Below are 23,299 nucleotides of genomic sequence, written 5' to 3'. Positions count from 1 at the left end.
TTTGAATCAGCGAGACTGACTAGTCCATGAATCATCCCTGAAGCACAAGAAATTTGACAATCTACCTCTCGGCGAGGTTAAGTGACAAGGCCCACGTCTAAGAGAAGCATTTTATAAGATTCCGTTAACAACGTAAAAAAGTTAGGCACATCTCATTGAAGGCTACGGCAAAAAAAAATTAACAAAAATTCATACACAGAAGGAGCTTTCCACAATTCATACTGCAGTTCATATGAAAATAGAGAAATTGGACACCTACATCAACCCTATTGCAGGTTCTTTAGTTTCAAGTAAAATATCCCCGCGTCTGGTATGGTGTTCAACATACTCATTGGAGCGATCCAACCTCGATGCAAATGCGAATACAACGTATGTTTCGTAATTGGATCGAGGTTGTCGATCCGAGCTAAACATGTTCTACCATTAGTTCCATAACTTGGGTTCAAGTACGCTCATATCTAGTCTGTTATATTAAAACAATCTGTTGTATGTCACAATTAAAACATTTTTGTTTGAAAGAAGTCACAAATGTATTGCAGGTCGAGTTCTATTTTAATGCAACATTATATGCATATGGTTTTTTCCTTCCATAATAAAGAGTTGGGTGAGGGGGGGTCCCTACCACGTTTTCTATGTCCAACAGCTAGCAAAAAGGAAAGGATCTTCCCATTTACAAACAAACAGGTAGATAGATACACACATTATCATCCCCACAGAAACTACTCGGGAGTAAATTAAAACGGTTTGGGAGAATCTATAGCAACCTTCTCTCGCAGGGTCGTTTTTTCAGAGGCATCTGATTTGCTCTCATCATTGTTAACAGGGAAACCGAAATTCTCAAATAGACCCTGTAGCATTAAAACGTCGGCGTGTGGTTAGTGAATTTTTGAATGATGTAATGAGTGAAGGATTAAGATATATTAGCACAAGCTTACCAATGCATCATTAATTGCGTAAGCTACACAGTAGTGTTCCTGCAAGTAAGCAATATTGGGTTTAGATAAATGTTTAAAAAACGTTTAAGTGACCATAAAGGGTCATATATCATCCATTTACATCAATAAAATGCAAGAAACTAGTTCTCACGAGTGGTCAACTACCTAGATTTTAGAGTGCATTTAAGATGTAAAGATTTGAAAGAAGCCATGTATGATACCAAAAAAAAAGTGTCATCAATGGTGTCAGGTTGCTTAGAGCATGGTCTAGACACGGGCGGGTGTCGTTCTCAGGAGTTCGACAGACGAGGATTAGGAGTTTTGATAACAGCAATAACACTTTGATAAACTTGAATAATAAGACCCAACTCAAATTTCAGATGCAGTTTAATTCATGAAACAATGCAGCGACTAGAAGTGCAAAGTCGACGTGCAAGCTCAGACATCTAAAGTGATTTTATTGTCAGGTCACTCGAACACCATTTAAAACGTTAATTTTGGTAACAGTATAATAAGAAAGCGCATTTAATCTTGAAATTATGGGAGAAGACTTCTGCTCTACCACTGTGGGATAAATTAATCTCATAGCATCCTCTTCAAAAGACGTATTTTTCTCGAATAGAAAAAGGATGATAAAACTACTTTATTTTTGTCACAACAGAAAAGCAATAAAACACTTGCCTGCATCATGTACCACTCTTCAAATTCATCGAACAATTCTAGTCGTTCAATCCTAATTAAAAGAAAAATGAGAATAATTAAAAAGTATATCCATGTGCGTTCAACCTCCCACAATAAAGATAAAAAGAAGAGAAAATGCACACAGAAAGAATAAACCTTTAGAACTTAGATAAAGACACTTTACAAACTCAAAAACAAAAGAGGGTTTCAAACGAAAGTCATGGAACCCTTCGAAACTTTTTGGTTTTTGGTTTCGGATTAGAATACTTCTTCGTTGAACAGATCACAAAGAGATACTAATATACATAAATGAGTCCCAGCCAATTTCTGAAATAAAGTTGGGTCCTTACAACTGTACCTCATCAATTTGAATCTTTTACACTTATTTTATAAAACTCTTGTAGTTGTTTTGGGCCTTTTGACTAGGACAATAATATCAAGATCATAGAGTCATCCACCACCAACAGAAATAATTACGTTCAACAACAAAGCGAACACGCCTAAACGGGCTAAACCTTTGCAGCCTCAAGAATAAAGCACCTACCTAGAGGTCGCGACATCAACTCAAACTAAAAGATTCCATCTCAGCATTCAAATGAAAATCGATAACAAGGCAATCATGGTGTATACCAACTCTGGAAAATGTGCAAACTCAAAGAAACATACTTCCCAAATCATGACTTCTACTATGTCTCATACACATCAATCAATCTCATTCTTTCCAAATTCTTAAACTGACTATATACTGGTGAACAATAAGTTGATTACAAGTGCATGCATCCATCCAAGGAAACATCATTTTCACATTATAACAAGGCAAACATGGTGTAAAATAACAACTCCGGAAAATGTGCAACCTCAAAGAATTAACTTCCCCATAATTTCTTCAAAGACCAGAGCTTAGTACAACAGATCGACACCTACAATTTAGGTTCATCCTACACCATCAACGAATTACTTCAATCTAAATGATGTAGACCATAAAGAATACATAACAGCACCATAAATTAAATCAAATGAAAGGAAGACAGTTAACAATTCAAATAAAGCACAAAATTCATCTTAGGACTTAGATAATACATCTGCTTTTTACATAGCACAAATACCAAAGTTACAATACAGCAACACAGGTTACAACCTTCGTAATTCATGCAAGCTAAAAAATGATGTACCTGCGCCTTTCTTGGACTTCAATAAAAGAACTGTAAACTCTCAACATGTCCCAGGCCACAGCACTCTACAAATAATTATCAGTGTCAGATATTACTATATGACTACTTAAAAGCTATGGAACAATTCAAACGAAATCCAATGTAGTTCAAATATAACAAACTACTGTACAAAATGAGACCACAAAATATTTTTTAGTGTTTTTCCATGTAATATTGAGGGGCAACACATTTTTCAACACTCAAGTCAAAACAAAGGAAATATTTGTTATATTTTTTGCGTTATCTGAAAAACCGTGTTTAGGGGGATTATACTGTGAAATATAATGTATGTTCAGTTATCTTCTGAAGGTGATATTTTTCCTGTATATATCCTGTTATACAAGAATTTATTGGATTCATGATGTCACATCATATATTAGTAATTTTAATGGTGTGTTTAGTATTTTAAGATTTTAAATATAACATTTTGGATTAAAACACGACAATAACAGAGTTTTTTGCGGAATCCAGTTAAAAATAGTTAATATGTCGGGAGATATGAAAAAGTGACTGACCATATAATTTCGACAGATTGAAAAGGAAATGGTGTTGTAAAGTTGGTTTTATTTGGGGATAATGAAAATGTTTTTATTAAAATGAAATCAAACAGGGTCCTAAACTCCTAATCACTGCTCGCGTGACACAGTGAGAATACCTGCCATCCATGATCAAGAAAAAGTCTTTCCTTTGCATGCAAAGTTGGAGTATCGTAAATGCCCAACAGTGCACATCCTCGACTCTGAATAAAAAACAGCATCAGCAACTCCAAAGCAACACATTTTCAATTGACATGACATAAACGAAAGGCTATAGTCCTTTGTTAAGAATGAAGACGGATACATGACTTTCGAAAATAGATGCCCAAAGAAAATGATTGAAAAAAGGTTCCACATTGAAAACAAAGCCAGAAAGAGATAGAACACTCGAAATTACAGCTTTCATCTGATAAATGTAAAGGGCCATCCATTAGAAGGTAAAACTGTCTCTTACTCCTGTCTTTTATCATTTTGGAATGAGAATACTCACTTTAAAATTTACTCAACAGAATAAATAGTTGGACGCTCCTTGCAGTTCTGACGAATAAAAAATGCTGGTACCAAACAAAGAGTTACAGACAGCCAACTAAAATGCAATGTGCAGTTCTTTTTGCTAGCGTTATAATCTTTCAAAATATTGGTTTATCTAGAGTATCTCATAGTGATAGCCCCAAACTATCTCCAGAACATGGCATCCTGAATTTCTTTTCCAGAAGCAATAAATATATTTCAACCAAATGAACATTAAAAAGGAATTTCAACTTGTGCCATCGTTAGCAAAATAATGGGCTGCATATGAGGTTGATGGGGTAGCAAAAAAGATTTGGTTGGACAAGTGGGCAGGTTCAGGATGCAAATCTTTGCAGTGACAACTGATGCTGCTAAAAAAGCACGCATCTTCAATGTTCTCTTCCTCTTTCTCAGCATTTAACTAAGCTCCAACATCTCCGAAACAAATTAAGGAGAAAATGTAATTGCAAAGAAAAAAAAGAATCAGCCATGTAATGGAGAATGGAGCCATGACTAATACTGATTCCGAGCAAAGGAAATCTATAAAACAAGGTAATGTTGCAATACCTCCAGATTTCTGATCATCTGTTGCCCAAAAGCATCATCAGGATGAATCTATTGTGAGCACAAATGTAATGTCAGTTCATTGGAGTCTGAAGAGAATCTAAGAAAACTAAGTTAATAGAAGAAAACCAATACCTGCTCGTACAAGAAAAATACAGCTGTAGAAAATGTTCTAGAAGCCCAACTGATTATAGCACGGCTCGACTCTGGATCTATGTATATCAGAACGCATTCTGCAATTATAAATGTCGGCAAACTGATAACAGCATCAGGACAGAACTTAATCATCCACTAAATCTTATAATGGAAAATTAATGAAGTGATAAAAATGAGCACTGGGAGAAAATCATACAAAAAGATGGGGAAAATAAACCAAAACCAGACAAAAGAACTCCCAAGATGAATTAGGAACTGCACTGGACAAGTCCATATTTCAGAACTTTCATATGCAGTGGGGATTTTCAAGTCACAAGGGGTGTGTGCATGTGTGTAATTAATATCTTCCAGTGGTAAATCATCAACGAATATTAATGATGCAAAAATCACTAAAAAAAAACCAAAATTGCTGGGCATTGGCCATCACAGTCATTGGATTCAGAGGATGGGTTGGTTGGAGGGTGGAAGTCAAGTGTGGGCTGATATGGAAGCAGTTAATTGTTCAAAGCCTGCGGCTAACTTGACAAGGTGTGCACCCCTTCAGTATCAGTGAGCCTGGTGTCTCCGAGCGCATCTGTCTTGAGCATGATGAGCCTTGATCCAGAGGTGCACCTTTAACAACACCGGTTGCAATACCAAACAGACAGAGCTGACAAGATCACTAGCATGAACATGCAGCAACAGAGACCACTTGAGAACCCACTTAACAGTCCAATCACACCTTTGACTAATTCAGAGGAGCGTTAGCTATGTCAAAAATGTTGTTCGTCGTCACACAAGCATTAATCCCAAACTATCAAAAGAATTAGGCACAATAACTCTAGGAATGGTATTGTAATATAAAAAATAAATCAGAAAATTACTGTCAGGAAATCGAAAAAATAAAATGAACGTGGAACATGTAATGCTTGACTGGTTAGAGAAAACAAAGAGCTGCGGGTGGTTAACTGAAAAAATTAATTGAAGTAAATACACGTACCTTGGATCGATATTAGCCAGAGAAATGATATCATCCAATTTTTGTATTTCACGCAAGTCAACAGGAAGTAGTTTGTAGTGATTGCCAAGCACTTCACCTTTCTCTGAAGAAAATCAGGAAGGAGATAAACAGAGGGTATTTACAATCATAGCAACTGAAAAGCAACCAAGTCTTCCAATATGGAGAATTCATCAAGTAGAAATCAAATTAGGATCACAAATCTAAATGCATAATCGTATCAACAAGCCAAACTGTCATCAAAGACTGCCAAAGAACATCTCAAAGACTTTCGAATGACAAGCACACGAGATTAATTGTGATAAAAATGCAAATATTTTAAAATCAGGACTACAGAAGCATTTTGCTGGAAAAACAATCTCAAAACGAAAGCCGCATGATTGTGACATTATAGTCAAATCTCAGTAAGGGAATTTTGAACTAGACAAATTAGAACTAGGGTAATAAGTTCTATCCCCCAAAGTTTGGTGTGAGACATTTCATTCAAACAAGTTCCTGTAGCCAACATATCATGATTGAGCTCTCTGACATGCCAAGCCTGGCAACATTTGCCAAAGCTTGAAAGAATCTCTTTCTGTGGATAATGAGTAAAACTTAGAAGTTAAACAGCATTCTTCAAGATAATTGGCTACAGATCAAGTACATAAAACTCAATTTTAAATGGGAAAGCTACTCAAAAAATACCACAATCTAAGACAAAGTATGACCCATCTAAGTGTGACAAGCTGCATTAAATCTTCCAAGTATTCTTGTTAATGCAGAGAAGCCTTGTGACATGCGCTGCACATGGCAACCCAAAGAGCAAAGAATATCAAATACCATCAGATGCATGTTGGCCAAGGTTGCACACAATTACATAACTAGCTCATTGCATTAAAGTGTATCAACACCACAATACATCATAGATTCTGAATCATTTATTGGAAAAAGATTACAAGTATTTCCATTTTATGAAAAATAGAAGGTGTTCCACATCACAGAATGGAAGAAAAAAGAAAGGGGAAAAGGAAAGCATTTTGAACTGCATGCCTCACATCTGAAAACATAATGGAAGCGATTTTCCTTGTCTTCGTTTCTTTGAAATTTTTTTGGCAAGTTTTAGAATCATTGTATTTCATTCAAGAGAGTTTTATAAAACCAAAAAATATATGTCGTAAATTGATCAGCTATGTCTGACAGGAGAACATTAATTTTTGAAAACTCAAGTCTTGGCATCAGTAAATCATTACATACCCTGCGAGATTGTCACATCTTCACCAACCAAGTTCCTCAACTGAATAGAATTTTCGATAAGGGCAGCTTTCTTACTTGTCACCTAGCGAGTGGGAGCACATAAAATATGAAAGGAGAGCATCACAAGACAGAACAAAAACTTTTAAAAAAATATTAAAATAGTAAGATTACCCTTTTTTTTAACATTATGAGAATATAATTAGTTAATTAAACATGAAAGATGGTAGCAACTAGTAATTATAAATAAATTAAAAAATATCAACTAGATGAATTTTTCCGTGGATAAACAGAATCTATTCTCACAAAAGTTTAAATACACACACTATATATGCGAGATGAACTTTTGTGTGTGTGTGTGTGTGTGTGGATAGAGAGGAAAAGGGTGGGGGTTCAGGGCAAAGTGGGTAAGGAGACAGTTAATACTGGAATTTAACAATTAATAATGGAATTCTACCTCTTTGAAATCAAGTTCCACGAATAGGTAAGGTGCTTTTCCTTCATCCTGTTAAAAGTAAACAGTACATTTTATGAACAAATAAAAATTTTCAAATAAGACTGGTCAAAAATTTTTAGAATTGATTCCTACTATTTACCAAGCAAACTTTAGATGTATATGAAGACGTGGAAGCATTCACAATAGCTTTCAGAGGAGCTTAATATTATATAGGAGTTGTTCTCTCACAAATTCAAAGTGCATCGTGGGGACTTCTAAAAAACATAGTTGACAGCTCCAAAAACTGAATGATCTCAGACGCTTTCTTCTGATTGAATAGTAAAAAAATCTCTAGCATATGAGATGTTTTCTGTGCTCAACAAAATTATACAGTCTGTGTGTGTGTGAGTAGCTACCTTCAACCAACAAGTGGTTGAACCTAGAAGAGAATAAAGAACCATCGGCAGATAGCAAGACAGAAGAAAACCAAATATGCTCATAAGTGTGAAAAAGCAATAGCATTGCATGAAATGGGTTGTGAATGGCTTGCATATTTAGAAACAAGCAGCTGGTGTGATGTATCAAAAGCACTCATAGACTGCAAGAAATGTAAGTTAACAAGTGATACGTTTGAGTTGAAAAGATGGGTACATGAACTGTTCAAGACAATAACTAGTCTATAAACCGGATATTCTCACGTGAAAACCCAAGCACCTGCAGCTGAAAAAAGGTAGTATCAAAGCCAGCTCCCAGTGACAATATTTGCTTCTTGGAATTGCCTTTCTCGTTAGGGTCTATTTCGCAATCAAGAAACTGGTAGAGAAGCTTCCTCAGTGCAGCGTATCGTGCAAAATACCCTTAACACATAATACGCAAAGGCCAAACAATAGTTCAGTTAATGAAAGGTTCTATACTACAGAAAAATCCAATGTCAAAGCGGGATTTGAAAACAGCCAAAAAATCATACCACGGTTGATTATTGGGGATCGTCTAACTGGCCTTTTAACAAACAAATGGACATAGTCATCCGTCATGTATCCCTTTTTAACGCAAGACCTGAATGCAGCGAAATCGAAGATTTTTAATGCCCTCACAATCAAAATACTGCCACTTACGGTTAAAAAAAGAAAATTTCCACCCAATTATATTCTATACGGAGTTTCACGGAAATATGAGAAAAAAAGATACCAAGGAACTGAGATAAAAAAATAAAGCCTACAGCTTGCTGGCGGATGCGTCGTCGTTGGTGGCTTGAACTGCCGCTCTGTTGCTCCGCCCATCGGCCGCCGGCTTCGCCATCGAACTTAACAACGAACCAAAATTTTAGGTTTCGTTTGGATGTGATTTTTTTATTAATTAGTCTTTTGAGATATTTATTCCTTTTCTGAAAACGTTTTGAGCGAGATTTGTTTTAGCTTTTTTCTCTGTTGCTTATTATTGAGAAATTACAAAATTAGAGACCTTTACTCTCTAGCCTTCGATTTTTTTTGTGTTCAATCCCTTGGTACTTTTGTAATACCATATTTTCACATGAAGTGTACCATATTTTGTATGACATAGTACAACAATTTTGTGGATCGGGAGTGAACCTAAAGAAATATTTTGATTGGGTATTTTTCACCAATTTTCCCAAAAATAAAATTAGACTATTAATTAAAATATAATAAAATAAGTATTTTTATATTTAGATTAAAGTTGATGTCAAAAAAATTAAATTTACGAAAAATGTCATTAAGTGCAAAACTTTAGAACGTTGGAATTACAAATATCGAATAATAAGTGAGATTTGTGTGCCACCATGTATCAGTATTCTGGAAGTCATGTGCAACCATTTTTCTAGGAGTTTTTTTTTAATGATTAAAGACTTTCATATTGAACATATTTTTGAATTATTAACGGATAATTATTTAACCGACTCAAGTTCTAAAAAATCATGTCCGAATAATTTTGGAAACAAACAAATAAATTCATAAAAAATTAGAGTCTCGTCCAAATTTTTTGGAACTTTCATAATAGGTCGTAATCAACCTTGTAAGTATTCAGAAATCGGATTTTTTTAACTTAGGAGTTGCACGTGACCGAGCTCTGACCACCCACCGCAACCTAAATTTTCAGCAAGTAGGTCTTGTTGAGTTCTATAATTTTTGCATATAAAGTTTACGGAAAATCAATCGATTTTGCTCAAAATTCATATTTTCATAATGATTTTCAAGGAGTTTTGGTTGCCAGAAAATGCCTAATTCCGATGACCTTTTGGGACTCTGGATGAAACTTTGTACACTACGGGATATGATGAACAATTTTTATTTTATATTATATAGCACAAAAACAATGTGTGTGTGATTGAAAAACAAAGATATCAAAGTGACTCCTATTCAACCAAATAAACATGCATATTAAAAATTCATAACAATTAGTATAATGGTCAAAAATTCCAAAACTTGAACAATAAGCAAAAAATATGTTCATAATCGTTCGTCTGAGCTAAATCTTAGAAACGTAGTGGCACGTTTGGTACACACGCCATCTCGCCGGAGTGTGTATGATCTCCAGCCGCACGTTTTCCAATTAGTGTAACCTTTTAAGTTCTACAACATTCATGAAGAAATGGTTTTGAAATCCATAACCAATTTTGCCCATAATGTATATTTTCAGAATGTTTTGATAGCAAGAAAAGGCGTTCCGGCCACCTTTGGACTATCGGTCGAACTTTTTGTAAACTTGACGACCCAACAAACAACATTTAGTAAGTACAAAATCTTTCGAGACATAAAAAAACTAAAGACTCGAACATACTACTTAATGTCTAAAAAACAAAAACTTTATCCGATGAGCTACATGTAACTTATATTAAAATTTTAATATTTTATTAATATATATAATTTTTCAAACAGACCATGACACCAAAAATTAGTAATTCTAAGTGTCTCAAACTTAATAATATAGTATAGAAGTATAGATATACTAAGTAAATCATTTTAAAAGTTCAAATATCTGGTTGTTTATATATAAATAGTTGGTGTACCAAAATATTTTTTTACTCCAAAAAGAAAAACTCCAAATACTAATAAGAGGCTTACACTATGCTGCTGCACCCGAATAAAACTTCATGTGCAAGATAGCCCTCGGATAATGGGAAGCCCACTCCAAACAGGATGTTGTATCTGGAGAGCTAGTGGGGTGAGCCAACTCACAAACCACAATTAGATGGGGCGGTGCGACTCACCTTTTTTACGAGTTGAGGAAATATCAACTTCACCTATATTTTAGGTGATGAGATCAGTCCTGACGAGAGGAACTAATTTTATGTATAATTTGAGATAGACTTAGCCATTGTTTGGACAGATTGGGGGCGGATTGAGAAACTTCACACCTTTAAGTCATTTAGTTTAGGCAAAAACTTGTGTGAGACGGTTTCACGGGTCATATTTTGCGAGACAGATCTCTTATTTGGATCAGATTGGGGGCGGATTGAGAAACTTCACACCTTTAAGTCATTTAGTTTAGGCAAAAACTTGTGTGGGACGGTCTCACGGGTCATATTTTGAGAGACAGATCTCTTATTTCGGCAATCTATAAAAAATATTATTTTTTATGCTAATAGTATTACTTTTTATTGTGAATATCCGTAGGATTGATTCGTTTTATGATTATCTCACAAGAGATCTATTCTTTATTTTATACTTGCGATACGATCTGTTTGAGCTAAAGCATTTTGACATCTACAGTCCAACACGACCAGAGTGCCGTGTGAGGGTGTAATTGCAATTATACGGGCGGAGGAAACATACGGCTTATGTTAGCAAAATCCCAGAACAGAAACTGACGCTATAAATGTATCGTGCATCTCCAGGCATACAAGTAACGCACCAAATCTGAGGGGAAGAGGAACTACAATGACCTCTCCAAGTTTCTAGTCCCTAATAGAGATCACGAAAACCCTAGATTATCACTGATTTCTGATCATTTTCGTAGTTATTTGTAAATTTCACAACTTCTGTTATTGGATCAGCAGCAGTCATTTGAAATCTGCAAAAAATGGACATTGAACAAAAGCAAGCGGAGCATATAGACTACTTTGTGAAGCAGGCGTCGAATCTGAAGGGCTCGGAACTGGCTAATGTGATTGTTGAGGCCACCTCTCACCCAGCCCTCTTTGCTTTCTCAGAGATTCTTTCCGTACCTAGCGTCATCGAGGTATTACGCTACGTGCTTTCGATTGAATTTGTTTCGTGATGTATGGAATTTAGACGTGCTCTCGCGGTATGTGAGGTCTCCTGGGTTGTGATTTCGATGGCGCTCGTAGTCATAGTAATATTAGGTTGTCGGAAAGCCGGTATGTTTTTCCATACCTTTTTTTAATTATTTAGGATAGTTTTGGGTTAAGATTATTCGCTACCCTTGTTTTATCATATATTATTTTGCGCAAATGGTTCTCAGTGGAGGCCTGGAGGGTATCAGTATCGTTATGTTTCTTAGTTTTCTGGGACTGGTCTCAGCTTAGTCATCTCAAAATCATGAACATAGGCTGGATATTTTACTAGGAGGTGAAAAATTGAAATGAATACAGGCATACATCTATTACACCGAGGCTTTTGGATTCAGTGAGATTGAAATGGAACGGTAATGATGGATAACCACCAGAAGTTTGCAAATTATAAATGAATTTGGGCAGTCTCATGGATATGTTCCCGAAATCATATCATTTGGCTGAGATTTGACGTGCTAGATTTTGAACTGAAGTGATTGATGTAGCGGGGTAAAATCCTCAGCTCGAATGGGACACATTCTAAGCATAATTCTTCGTGGAAGTTGTAGTTCAGGGTTTGGACTTATGTGATTTTCTTTTTTGGGGGCTTATGTTATTTTGAGTTCTTATATAATCATAAAAATCTTGCAGTACAGCATAATTTTACTTCATGGGGAGGATGGTCTGGAATCTTTTGCCGACAGATTCGTTGTTGTTTGAGATGTTTTCTTTTAATACTGTGACCGAGGCAATTGATTTTTCCGATGTTTGAGTGTTTCATTTATTTCACTTGTTGTGTACCTTTGTATGCTTGTTTCCTTTATACATATATTAACATTCTGGACCGATACTTATATTGGTCCCCTTGTTAATGGATATTGGAATTTAAATGGTTTTCTTTATTTATTCCATGATATGAGTCGTCATTCAATCTGGGGTTGGTTGTGAAATTGCCAGCTCTATGTTTCTGAATTTTCTGTTATGGACTTGTATCTTATATCATTTTTAATATTTATGATAGGCTCCAAATTCCAAAATATGCTTAAAGATAATAGTTTGTAAAGCTAGGTAGTGCAAACACGAATTTCTGTCTGAAATGATCAAGTGCAGTTTTACTTAACGCTGTCTTAAAAATTAAGTAATTATCAATGGTATCAAACAAAAAGTTGAGAGCAATCAGTATATTCTTTTGCTTGCTTTCATGTTAATATGTACAATATTTGAACATTTTCCTTGGTATTGAAACTTCTGAAGAAATGATGTTTCGATGTCAATATTTCTTAATGTTTGGACCATTGTGCAGCTTGAAGGAACTGAGAATGATATTTTCCTTGGTTTGCTTCGGATGTTTGCATATGGTACATGGAGTGAATACAAAAGTAAGTGGCCAATCTGTTCAATTATCAATTTTCCCTGGTTTTCAATTTTATGTTTCGAATTTGCCTGAATTAATTAGCAAAATTATTAATGGTTATAATATTGTTTGGACTTGCACGGTCTCTCAAGTCTCAAAATGTCTGTACTGTGCCTATAACTGTTAATGTATTATATAGTGTTCAATGCTGCCGCCATGAGATGTTTCTTTCAATTTGGTGGTTTCTCCATGCATTAGTTTTACAGATTAGTTGTGCTGCAGGTGATGCCAGCAGGCTTCCACAATTGGTTCCGGAGCAAGTCCTTAAGCTAAAGCAGCTGACAGTGCTCACTTTGGCGGAGGCAAATAAGGTTCAATGACTTCTTTTTTCTAGTGGACTCGCCTATGGTTGTGCAGTTGTGTGTTAGTTGAAAATGTGAGAGATTTGATTGTTAGCTTACGGACTCGGTTTCCTTTTTATTTGGTGTAACTGTATTAGTTATACTGGTCTTTGACTTTCCTGTCTTTCATAATTGTTTGCGAGCGTATGAACTTTTTGGCCCTTGGACAGGTATTGCCGTATGATACATTGATGCATGAGATGGATGTTACAAATGTTCGTGAATTGGAGGATTTTCTCATTAATGACTGTATGTACGTGGTAGGTTTCATTTCGCTATTCATTCCTGACCAACCATTAAATTGACTCTTAAGTTTTGGTTCCTTCAGATAAGGTGTTTGCTTTAAACAACAATGTATTTTTGCATTGTTTGTCTGCAATGTTTTTGTTTCCTTTGCACAAGTTATCCATCTTGTTCATTATTTTACCTTTTAAATTTATATGCTTCATATTTCATATTTTAGATAAAGGACCCGTGATCTTGACAGTAAAGTAGACAAAGACATTTATTTTGATTCTTTGAAAAATTTTGTATGATAAATGTTATTTTTGTTGCTTATATGAACAGGGGATAGTCAGAGGAAAGCTGGACCAATTGCGACGATGCTTTGAGGTCAATATTATAGTTTTGTAACCTCCAGTAGCAGATCACTTATTTGGCGATAATTAATTGCTAATCTAATGTTTGTGTGAGCTTGTAGGTGCAATTTGCCGCAGGGAGGGATCTTAGACCTGAACAATTGGGTGGTATGATCAGAACGCTGTCAAATTGGTAATATTTCTTTCCCGAGGGTTAAATTTTTATATATTTTGTTTGTACCTATGCATCTTTACTGCTTGAGTTTCTTAATATAGATTGATATATATGGCATGTTCCATTCTCGGAAAGTATTTACCGTGTTGGGGAAAACAATACAAATATTAAATTCTAGAGTAAATATTTTCTATTTTATGTTCAGTAGCTGCTTCGAAGATTGGAGGATGGTTCAAAATGGCACTTATTCCATCTCTCGTTTGGAAGTTGCCTCTATCATTCCACACACTTGCTTGCCTTTTGATTAAAATCTTTCTCAGGGATCCTCATGTTGGAGTTCTTTGCATGGTATATGATGATAGTATGATTGCCTGTGGCCGTCTGGCATTAAATTCATTTTAATAAACAGCTGACATAGCAGAAGCCTGCTTCAGTTCTTGTGTTATCATATCTTGTTATAAATTTGGCACGAGAAAATGAATGTAATACGATTTTCAACTCTGATTTTTTGCAATGCTTTCCTTTCTATAGCTGCATGTTTTCCATCTAGTATCTAAATTATTTATGTAAATCTTATTTTATTATCTCTTAGGTTGTCCACGTCTGAAAATCTTCTTGTCTCAATTCAAGAGAAGATTAAATGGGCAGATTCTATGAGTGAAATGGACAAGAAGCACAAAAAGGAAGTAGAAGAAAGAATTGACGAAGTGAAGAAGACACTATCTGTGAAGGTCAGTTACTTTTGTCAGTGAAATAGACAATATTCTCTGTTTCAATGTAGTGTCATTCAGTTTACTGCATGTGTGAATTTTGCTGCTAAATATGAAAGCCGCTTGATGGCCTCGTGAATTTTGATCAAACTGTGTCAGGAGAGGATGCTAGGCTCTCTAGAATTGACTTGAGCACTTAGGTACCTTAACTTTCTCGTTGTGTTGATGGAAATTTAATGCTCAGTTCATGGATATTTTTGAAATTTGAATTTCATGAAATGAGCAATTCTGCTTGGTCAATTACGGGCATTTATATTAAACTTGATTTATATTAAAATTCAATTGTTTACTTGTTTGATTTAATAAATAAGACGTTAAAAGTTTTAGTTTTTGCCACTTTCCTTCTGAATGCATTTGCAAAGTTTATTTGGCTGGCATATGGCCTTTCTTAGTTTCACAGCTTGATGCCGGTGATATATGTTTTCTTTTCTTTTACAAACCATGGCACATACGCATGCAAACTCTATGTGTGTTTTTCGGTGTGTCTTACTTACGTTGTGGCAGAAGTTACAAACTGTGAGCAGGCCGACCTTGATCACCGAGGGCATGAAGAGATCACTTCTGAACTGGGTGGAGTGATGGACTATGAGGAAGATCGCAGCCGATCTAAGAGGTAGCATTTGATGCCCATGCTTTCACCACTTTGAGATAATGCTATGAACGTTCTACATATTCAACTTCAACATTGGCGTGTTTTCCTCTCTTTTAACCTTCTCTTTTATGGCCTCTATGCGTTAAATTATGTTCATGCTTTCAGGAGATTGAAGTCAATATTTCCAACCCATTGCTGTAGATAATTTTACAATAAAATCGAACTCAAAAGTCTGAACTTGAACTCGGGCTCTCGAGTTCAACTTGAACCACCGAAATATTTTTTTCATGAACATGTTATTGAACATGAGATTAAGTTCAAAGAATATTGAGCTAATCGAGCTGGATCAACAGGCTCGTGAGCCGACCGACTTACCGTACAACCTTAATTTCTTAAATGTGGCTTAGCTCGTAATGCTGACGTCTTTTATAGTTTTAAACGGAGGATCGCTTCATTGTTTAGGGAGTTATTGTTCCTAATAGATCCATGCAAAGATTTGTTGTATGACTTGTAAAACGTGCAGGAGACGACACCCTATAGGTTGAGGAGATAGAGATAAAGAGGAGAACCTAGGATGAATATGTCAGACACCTGGCCATTTTTTGGACTCATGGTATTGGGATGACGCTGTGCTCTTCGAGAGGAGACGGTCCTTCAGCATCAGGCCTGTCAGCCCACCTCGAAACTGACAGCATTTGCTTGAATTACCTTAAATGCTTTTAATTTTGAATGACGAGGGACGGGATATAGTACTTGGTCCTTTCGTTCATTTGCAAACAGATAATGTAATGATCATGAATTTACGCAGGAATTCCTTATTTCGAGTTTGTTTTAGTTTACGCTTGAACGAAAATACCAAGGACGAAATTCTATTAGCCAAACAGCTCATCTTTCCCTCCCCACAGATGCTAAAAGGTTGTATTTTATTATTTTTTTTCTAAAGGCTAAAAAGTTGGTTTTGGGTGCAGCCTACAGGGTGCCTTCTTGATTATACAAAAGTATGAAATCATGTTGCAAGTACGTTAGAAAATTATGAAGCCTTGGGAAATTGTGTTCATATTTGATTTCATTTTGAGCGGCAGATATATTTTCTAAATATGCTTTTGAAATCAGATTTGAAGAACATGATCTACGTTTGATTTTTTCACTAAGAAAATGATTTCTCTGTTCTATCATATTTTTATACTATAATGTATAATCGGTATGGATGTATCACATAACATATCTTGATATTTGGTAGCTGTGAATGCACATTTTTACTCGGAATCGAGAATTATTTTCATTATTACAGGGACGTTCAAGAAGCCTGATGAAGCAACATTTATTACAACTATACAAACAACACAGGAACACAAAATAAAACAATAATCTGAGCTTCAGTTTCAGGGATTCCTTTCCTTATTTCTCGGGCCTTGCCGGGTGTATATTTCGGGCCTCATTTGATCCTGCAGGCAATGAATAATTGAAGAATGAACACACAAAATCTCAGAGGGTTCATCCTAGAAATTGACAAAGAAATTAATCATAAGAAAAGGAAGATAAACATACTTGTTACAATCAACAGTGCGGGAGAGGGATATCCAGATGAACGCCGCACTGAACCGGAAGGCTCTGCGCCAGCGCGTCCTTCATCCCGGGGTACCGATTTGCGGCGGCCTTAACACAGCTGCAGGCGGCCCTCCTGTCTGCAGTCGTCCGGCCCATCCCTTTCACGGATTTTACACCGTTGCAGCATGCCGAAGATGGTTTGTTTCCGCCACGCCCGGTGAGGTAGCTGATGCATGGCATTAGAGCAGTGTCCACTTGACCGCAACTGATGGTGTATCCAGGCTGAGCCATGAACAGGACCCAGGCAAGAATTGCGAGCACTGATATTAGAGAACCACACTTCATATTCTTATGGAAATATTCTTCTTGCGTTCGCATGATCTTTTAAGGGAATCGATTAATTACTGTTTTTATGGTTGTGGATCGTATGGGTTTCGGGGCTATGAAGATGGGGTATTTATAGGTTTGAAAGGCTTGATTTTTCAAAAGTGAATGTTATTTAACTAAATTGTGGATATTCGTACGGTGAGAGCAATGCATATGTGATATAGTTTCGTTAAGATGAGCACCGACCGTGTCTACCTTTGTGTCCATCAATTATGTAATACTCATCTTTTGGATATACAATTTTAATATATTCATCAAATTTAATAGATGAGTGTCATTTTATTGGTGAACACAAATGTGATAATAGTTGGTGGTGATATCATAACAAATATATTTATATTGCGAGATGGTATCACATGTCAATTTTGTGAGACTGATCTTCTATTTGGGTCACCCATGAAAAATTATTATTTTTTATGCCAAAATTATTAATTTTTTTATTGTAAATATGAACATAGTTGATCTGTATCACGAATATATATATATGTATATATATTTGAAGTAAGCTTAGAATCCGCTCTACAAAGAAGAATTAAGTAGAGAGAAAAAAAGTAATCAAGTTTCAAATAATAATTAAAAAAATCTTTGAATCTTTAGATATAGTTGTTTTTCATAAATAAAAGTTTTTTGAAAACGAAATAAATAGAAGTTTTCACCCTTTACAAATATACTAAATCATCCTTTTATATATATCAATTAATACTGAAAAAACAACTATACTCTGGATGTCTCGAAATAGTCTCAAATCCAAACACGCGCGCCACTTTACAACCATTGAATAAAGAGTACGTACGTAGGATGAAATAAATCCCATGAGTACGTAGTTTGTAACTGCTTTTATCGGTTTGTCTTTATTCTAAAACTTGAGAAGTAAATGTTGGCTTAATCTTTTTGGAGGCATCTGGCACGAGATTCATTCATTCTCATTGCTCACGCTTCTGCTGGGCCTATGCATGATTTAGTGTAGGACAAGTTTTCTTCAAGACTTATTTCATTTTAATCCAATCTCAGATTTTTGGTTGTATAAATTTGATATCTGTCACACATATATTTAATCAATTTAAGGATGTTTTTTCCAATGTGTGTGATGAATGATCGATGTGATAGGAAAATTCATGCTTCATGATTGCTTTCAACGAGCATGCATCATCTTTCTAGTTCTTGGTTTTATCCATTTATATCGATTTTTTGGTCCATTGACAGATTTAAGTGTAATATACTACAAGTCTATATATATCGCATATTTTCATTTATAATTCTCGTCCTTTTTGCAGCCTAAATAGAAAATTTTACGCATCTTTTGTTTGTAGTTTGCATGCATGGTATGTTTCTCTACTGATCTGCATGTTACTTAGTACTGCTTGTTACTTCTTATGCGCTTCTGTTTAAATTTGGTTCTCTTTGATATCGGTCATTGATTTCGAGGGCATTCAGTGCGTTCAATGAACATTGATCGTCGTGACGTCGTCGTATATAGTAAGAGATCGATATGTACGTACAGATAGTATATGTATATAGATGTAAATATGATGATGCAATAGCTGTAAATGATTTATTTAGTTAATTGCTCGAAATATTATGGAGTTGTTGATCACAAGAAGAATGATATTTCTTCATGTGATTCATCATACTCCATTGATACAAGTAGGTTTACAAACCATAATATTATTGAAAACTAAAGAGTAGTTTAATTTATTTCTGAATCAAATCTCCTGCTTGAACTTCAAACTTCATTTTATATCCTGCATGCCAAGAGAAAGAAAGAAAGAAAACATTACTATTCAATATTTAAAAAAAAATATCCAAATTTTTTTAAAAAAATTATATGTACATTTTTGTATAATTTTGGATAAATTTTATATTAGTCCGGGTAGATAATTTAAAATATTAAAAGATGTTAAAAGTTTAAAATTCTAGCTTGATTAGCGCCATATTCCTGGCTCGAACGCTTTGTATGTTAGTATGTATCAAAACAAGAAGAGTTGCACTGACCTGTCACAGTCGACGTTGCGAGAAATAGGGATGTCCAACTGAACCCCACACTTAGACGGAAGACTCTGAGCCGCCGTATCCTTCAAGTCCGTGTATCTGTTAGCAGCAGCCTTAACACAGTTGCAGCAAGTCCTTTTGTCTGCCGGCGTTCCGGCCATCCCTTTGACGGCTTTCACGCCATTACAGCATGCCGGAGTTGGTTCAGCTTCACGTCCCCTGAGGTAATCGATGCATGATAGTAAAGCCACATCTACTTCACCGCATGTGACAGCGTATCCAGGCTGCGCAAAGAATTGGACAATGGCAAGAATAGCGATCACGGGTACCACCACACGGGAGTTCATTTTCTTGATGTTTGGATTAATGGGAGCTCTTTCTTTTTCTGGTGATTTTACTCTTGTAGTTAATTTGAGTTTTGGCTTGGTTGAAGATGTTCTTGGATGGGGTATTTATAGGGCTGGAGGCGCTGTATTCTGAAATAAGCAGCTGTTACGCTGTTTTGGATTTGCTTTAAATAGCAAAGATGATAGACTCTTGAAACTGTTCTTATCACTTCGACAGTTTTGCTCAGACCTTTTGAGCATCATGAGTTCATATGATACAATAACAGTAACAAACTGATTGAAGATTTTTTCTAATTTATTAATCTAATTTTAGAACAAACAGAAGCTTTCACTTAAAAGAATAATATTTTCCTCCATAAATCAGTAAATGGTAAACATATTTGTACCCAAAATTATAATCAATGACACAATTAAAATCTTATAAAATATAATGCAGTTCAAATGAATCAAATCTACGTTTTGATTGTCGTGTGATTTCGTGTGACAACTGTAAAACCAACGATGTTTGCAAGCTATTATATCTGATTGAAGATTTGATCAGTACGTTTCGAAAAATATCGTCTTAGAATATATTATTGAATTTGAAAACACTTAGCTTGTGAAATCGCGTGTGAAAATATTTTTAAGTTGTATTTGATCTTTAATTATTTTACTCATTAATTCACGATATGTCTATATATTGATTTTTATAAATATTTTCAAGAATTAAATCAGTTTAACGCAAACGAATCAAATCACAATTTCAATTCTAACTTAACCTGATCATATTATACCTAGTCAGAGTTAATGTGATTCGAGACGTATGTGACAGACGTAAATATATATATTTTTTTCAAATTTCAATACAAGATTGAATCAACTTATGTTACATTTACATAAGATGATTTCATATATTTCAGCCATGGGTTTGAAAGAGAGAATTTGATCGGTTGATCACAAAACGCCTTAAAAATTGAAAATTAGCCAAATAATTTGAAATTCAAGTCCATCAAATCATTTCATCCAAGCAAAACTTTTGGCATGCACAAGTCGGAAAAATACATATCCAACTCATTTAAGCTAGGGTTAGCTCCTCCAATTCGTTCACTAGCTGTCTAGCTAGACTTATTGGCCATTTTACATTTGCATTTTATACGTTATGAAAAACTTATTTTACAAATTTCTCCGTAGTAATAGCATAATAGTAGTACTATTCCTTAGATTCGAGGGTGAATAAACACACACTTTCAGCTCCGGCGACTGCGACGCCGTTTAGTCGCCTTGATCGGCTCTTTCATTGCACCGTCGGAGCCAATAAGATGCGGAAAATTGAGCCTGGCTCGTGAGCCACGCAACTTGTAGGCCGCTTGATCATAAGCCAATGCTGCATCCACCGGTGTCTCGTAAGTCCCCAGCCAAATCCTACGCCCTTTCTTGTCTGGGTCTCTTATCTCCGCCGCAAACGTTCCCCACGGCCGACGCCTCACCCCTCGGTACCTCTTCCATTCGTGCGGTGTTTGATGTTCACGCGCCGCTCTGTTTTCTGCCATCAGGCCTTCACATCTAAACCCATGATATGGATTATTTGATCTGTGATCCAAATTTGACATCAAATCGCTGAAATGTCGTGCCCAAAAAGAGTCTTCTAAGCTTGGTTTAGATTTTGAAAATTTGGTGGAAAAATCATCTGGAAAATCAGAATCATCGAGGAGATACTGTTGGATTGAATCAAGAATCAAGGCATCATTTTTTGAAATGGTTTCTGCTAACATTTTTGATCGAGAGGGAGAGAATAATATTTAGTTTCTTCCTTTAAAACGAGTACAAGTCAAAGAAATGTGATTTTCTTGGCGCCCCAATCCTACATAAACATTCGACGGGCTTTCACCTATTTATAGTGTCTGCATGCATAGACACCACGAAAAGTTCAAAGTGAAAATTAAGACAAACACAAATAATTTGGTATACCATTTGGATATTGATCATGCATTAATTTTAATATACTATTATATCCATGCACACAATAATATTTTTTATAATTCTTTATTTTATATTTAAATGAATATCAAAATATAATTATAAGAAATAATATCAAAATATCGATACACGAAGATTTTAGTCCACTCGCTTGTTCTATTTTTTTTTTGTTTTTGATCCAATATTGAGTATTTAGATTTGATTTTGATGCAATAACATTGGCTTTTTTTTCCCAGTTCAATTTCGTCGTTGTGTTGATTTAGTATCGAAAATGTTGGCGTGAATTCGTAATTCCGATATCAAAACAGTCAAAAAATAAAAAGTTGTGTGCCAAAATTAAATTTTGTAAGTTAATTTACTAAACTAAAATTGAACAACTAGCTAGTGAGAAAAAAAAAATTTCTTCGAGATATATTTTTGAAATTAAATATTCATATCTTTACATGATTAATGGGCATGTGATAATAAATTGTTTGCACGTGTTCAAATTTGGGTTATACTACTTTTATACCTACCATGCATAACTTTCAAAAAAAACAGAAGTCGATCGTCCAGTAATTTTTTTTATATAATTAAATATAGTCAATTAATAATGATGTAAAATCAATGCAGTGTGCCACCAAATACATTATTTTATTCAATCTTGTTCCATTATCTGATATATCTAGTCATTTATATTTTCTAATATATCAATTAAAAAAATAATAGCACGTGTCTATTACATATTTAAAATTCTTTAATTAAGTTCGTTCACATTCGTCAATATTTTTTTTGTCCAAATAAAAGAATTTTAAATCATCTATTTGATATTAAAATAATGAGCAGGAGTAGAAAATGTTGGAATTATATTTGTCGGTGGCTGATGTCCGAGGAAGTTAATTAATATTTATGAGAGATTATGTTAAAGTTTTGTCAATATTGTCCTACTTCAGTATACTATTTGATGCATTTTCTTTACCTATAATTCGATTGCTTACTGTGTTCTAAAACCATTAAGCTTATATAAATAATCTAATATATATCCTGTTTAATTACGTTACGTAAACCATTTGAAGCGAATGATGAGATTCAACGTTCTTACATCATCACCCATTTAGTATTTTGAGTTAAAAAAATAGCTATGTTATCGGTGTATTTCAGTATATCATCTTATTTCACGATTCAAGCATGCAGTACTATAACAATATTACAAGATCTCTATTAAGAATGTTGACAGGATTTTGGAACTGGACACAAGCATTTAAACCGAGTATGTGTGTGTGCGTAGATATTGTATTTGGATGGATGAATTTGAAGCTAAGGATTTCAAATCTGTAATAATAAATTCATTAGTTTGTTTAAATTGTGTTTGGATTGATGAATTTCAAATGTTTTTAAATGCATTTTCGTTGTTTAGAAAAGTAAGATCATAAACTTCAAATCCATCTGTTATATGTTTATATAATATTTTATGTTGATTATAATGTATTTCAAGTTCATCCAATCATGATATCATTTGAAATTCATTATACTTTGTATTACAAATGTGTAAATAAGTAAGATATGAATTTAAGATTTGATATATTGTTTTATTATAAACAATAAAACTATAATCATAATCTATGCATTTCAAATTCATCTCACTTAATAATGAAAATCTCGACTATTTATTTTTTTGAGTCAGTGTGGTAATACTTTTTCATCCAAATCATCTGATC

General features: G+C 34.8%; 5 protein-coding genes across 12 annotated transcripts; 1 reads left to right on the top strand and 4 right to left on the bottom strand.

The window, feature by feature from the left end:
• Window positions 1-644: 644 nt before the first annotated feature.
• On the bottom strand, window positions 645-8,634 carry LOC140984441 (leucine carboxyl methyltransferase 1 homolog). Of its 5 annotated transcripts, XM_073451857.1 has the most exons (13): window positions 8,476-8,634; window positions 8,224-8,312; window positions 7,971-8,113; window positions 7,278-7,325; window positions 6,824-6,905; window positions 5,573-5,675; window positions 4,573-4,693; window positions 4,441-4,488; window positions 3,483-3,566; window positions 2,789-2,853; window positions 1,617-1,668; window positions 936-974; window positions 645-848 (listed from the first exon to the last, which is right to left on the bottom strand). In XM_073451857.1, the coding sequence occupies exons 1-13, from the start codon at window positions 8,553-8,555 to the stop codon at window positions 735-737; spliced, it is 1,068 nt and encodes a 355-aa protein (XP_073307958.1). In that variant the 5' UTR covers window positions 8,556-8,634; the 3' UTR covers window positions 645-734. The 5 variants fall into 5 exon arrangements, with proteins under 5 accessions (XP_073307958.1, XP_073307962.1, XP_073307959.1 ...); XM_073451861.1 differs by lacking the exon at window positions 1,617-1,668; XM_073451858.1 differs by lacking the exons at window positions 645-848; window positions 936-974 and adding an exon at window positions 1,159-1,256.
• A 2,333-nt stretch (window positions 8,635-10,967) lies between these two features.
• LOC140984601 (COP9 signalosome complex subunit 7-like) lies at window positions 10,968-16,277 on the top strand. 4 transcript variants are annotated; one of them, XM_073452142.1, is made up of 9 exons: window positions 10,968-11,453; window positions 12,809-12,884; window positions 13,142-13,230; window positions 13,431-13,520; window positions 13,828-13,872; window positions 13,961-14,031; window positions 14,606-14,744; window positions 15,291-15,396; window positions 15,899-16,277. In XM_073452142.1, exons 1-8 carry the CDS (start codon window positions 11,295-11,297, stop codon window positions 15,360-15,362), a joined length of 741 nt encoding a protein of 246 aa, XP_073308243.1. In that variant the 5' UTR covers window positions 10,968-11,294; the 3' UTR covers window positions 15,363-15,396; window positions 15,899-16,277. The 4 variants fall into 4 exon arrangements, with proteins under 4 accessions (XP_073308243.1, XP_073308244.1, XP_073308241.1 ...); XM_073452143.1 differs by lacking the exon at window positions 15,899-16,277 and adding an exon at window positions 14,883-14,923 and having other exon boundaries at window positions 15,288-15,396; XM_073452140.1 differs by having other exon boundaries at window positions 10,969-11,453; window positions 15,308-15,396.
• Window positions 16,278-16,932: 655 nt separating this feature from the next.
• Window positions 16,933-17,268, bottom strand: LOC140983948 (non-specific lipid-transfer protein 1-like). The gene has a single exon (XM_073451101.1). It carries the CDS (start codon window positions 17,266-17,268, stop codon window positions 16,933-16,935), a length of 336 nt encoding a protein of 111 aa, XP_073307202.1.
• Window positions 17,269-18,837: 1,569 nt separating this feature from the next.
• On the bottom strand, window positions 18,838-19,881 carry LOC140985416 (non-specific lipid-transfer protein 1-like). The gene is made up of 2 exons (XM_073453279.1): window positions 19,303-19,881; window positions 18,838-19,052 (listed from the first exon to the last, which is right to left on the bottom strand). Exons 1-2 carry the CDS (start codon window positions 19,644-19,646, stop codon window positions 19,046-19,048), a joined length of 351 nt encoding a protein of 116 aa, XP_073309380.1. The 5' UTR covers window positions 19,647-19,881; the 3' UTR covers window positions 18,838-19,045.
• A 991-nt stretch (window positions 19,882-20,872) lies between these two features.
• On the bottom strand, window positions 20,873-21,397 carry LOC140983947 (ethylene-responsive transcription factor 13-like). Its single transcript, XM_073451099.1, has one exon. The coding sequence runs from the start codon at window positions 21,395-21,397 to the stop codon at window positions 20,873-20,875; it is 525 nt and encodes a 174-aa protein (XP_073307200.1).
• Window positions 21,398-23,299: the final 1,902 nt, after the last annotated feature.

Source organism: Primulina huaijiensis, chromosome 9, assembly GCF_012295235.1.
Source record: "Primulina huaijiensis isolate GDHJ02 chromosome 9, ASM1229523v2, whole genome shotgun sequence".
NCBI classification, from domain to species: Eukaryota; Viridiplantae; Streptophyta; class Magnoliopsida; order Lamiales; family Gesneriaceae; genus Primulina; species Primulina huaijiensis.
Note: the sequence above shows the minus strand (reverse complement) of the source record. Positions and strands in the feature narration are given on the sequence as shown.

Bases quoted from the DNA above. Each gene is read 5' to 3' on its own strand.
- LOC140984441 (XM_073451857.1), bottom strand. From the start codon at position 8,555: ATGGCGAAGCCGGCGGCCGATGGGCGGAGCAACAGAGCGGCAGTTCAA. The intron at 8,114-8,223 runs GTATGATTTTTT...TTATGTGTTAAG, and splicing joins ATCCCCAATAATCAACCGTG to GGTATTTTGCACGATACGCT. The intron at 1,669-2,788 runs GTACATCATTTT...TCTTTTAATTAG, and splicing joins GAAGTCCAAGAAAGGCGCAG to GATTGAACGACTAGAATTGT.
- LOC140984601 (XM_073452140.1), top strand. From the start codon at position 11,295: ATGGACATTGAACAAAAGCAAGCGGAGCATATAGACTACTTTGTGAAG. The intron at 12,885-13,141 runs GTAAGTGGCCAA...GTTGTGCTGCAG, and splicing joins TACATGGAGTGAATACAAAA to GTGATGCCAGCAGGCTTCCA. The intron at 14,745-15,307 runs GTCAGTTACTTT...AACTGTGAGCAG, and splicing joins AGAAGACACTATCTGTGAAG to GCCGACCTTGATCACCGAGG.
- LOC140983948 (XM_073451101.1), bottom strand. From the start codon at position 17,268: ATGAAGTGTGGTTCTCTAATATCAGTGCTCGCAATTCTTGCCTGGGTC.
- LOC140985416 (XM_073453279.1), bottom strand. From the start codon at position 19,646: ATGAACTCCCGTGTGGTGGTACCCGTGATCGCTATTCTTGCCATTGTC.
- LOC140983947 (XM_073451099.1), bottom strand. From the start codon at position 21,397: ATGTTAGCAGAAACCATTTCAAAAAATGATGCCTTGATTCTTGATTCA.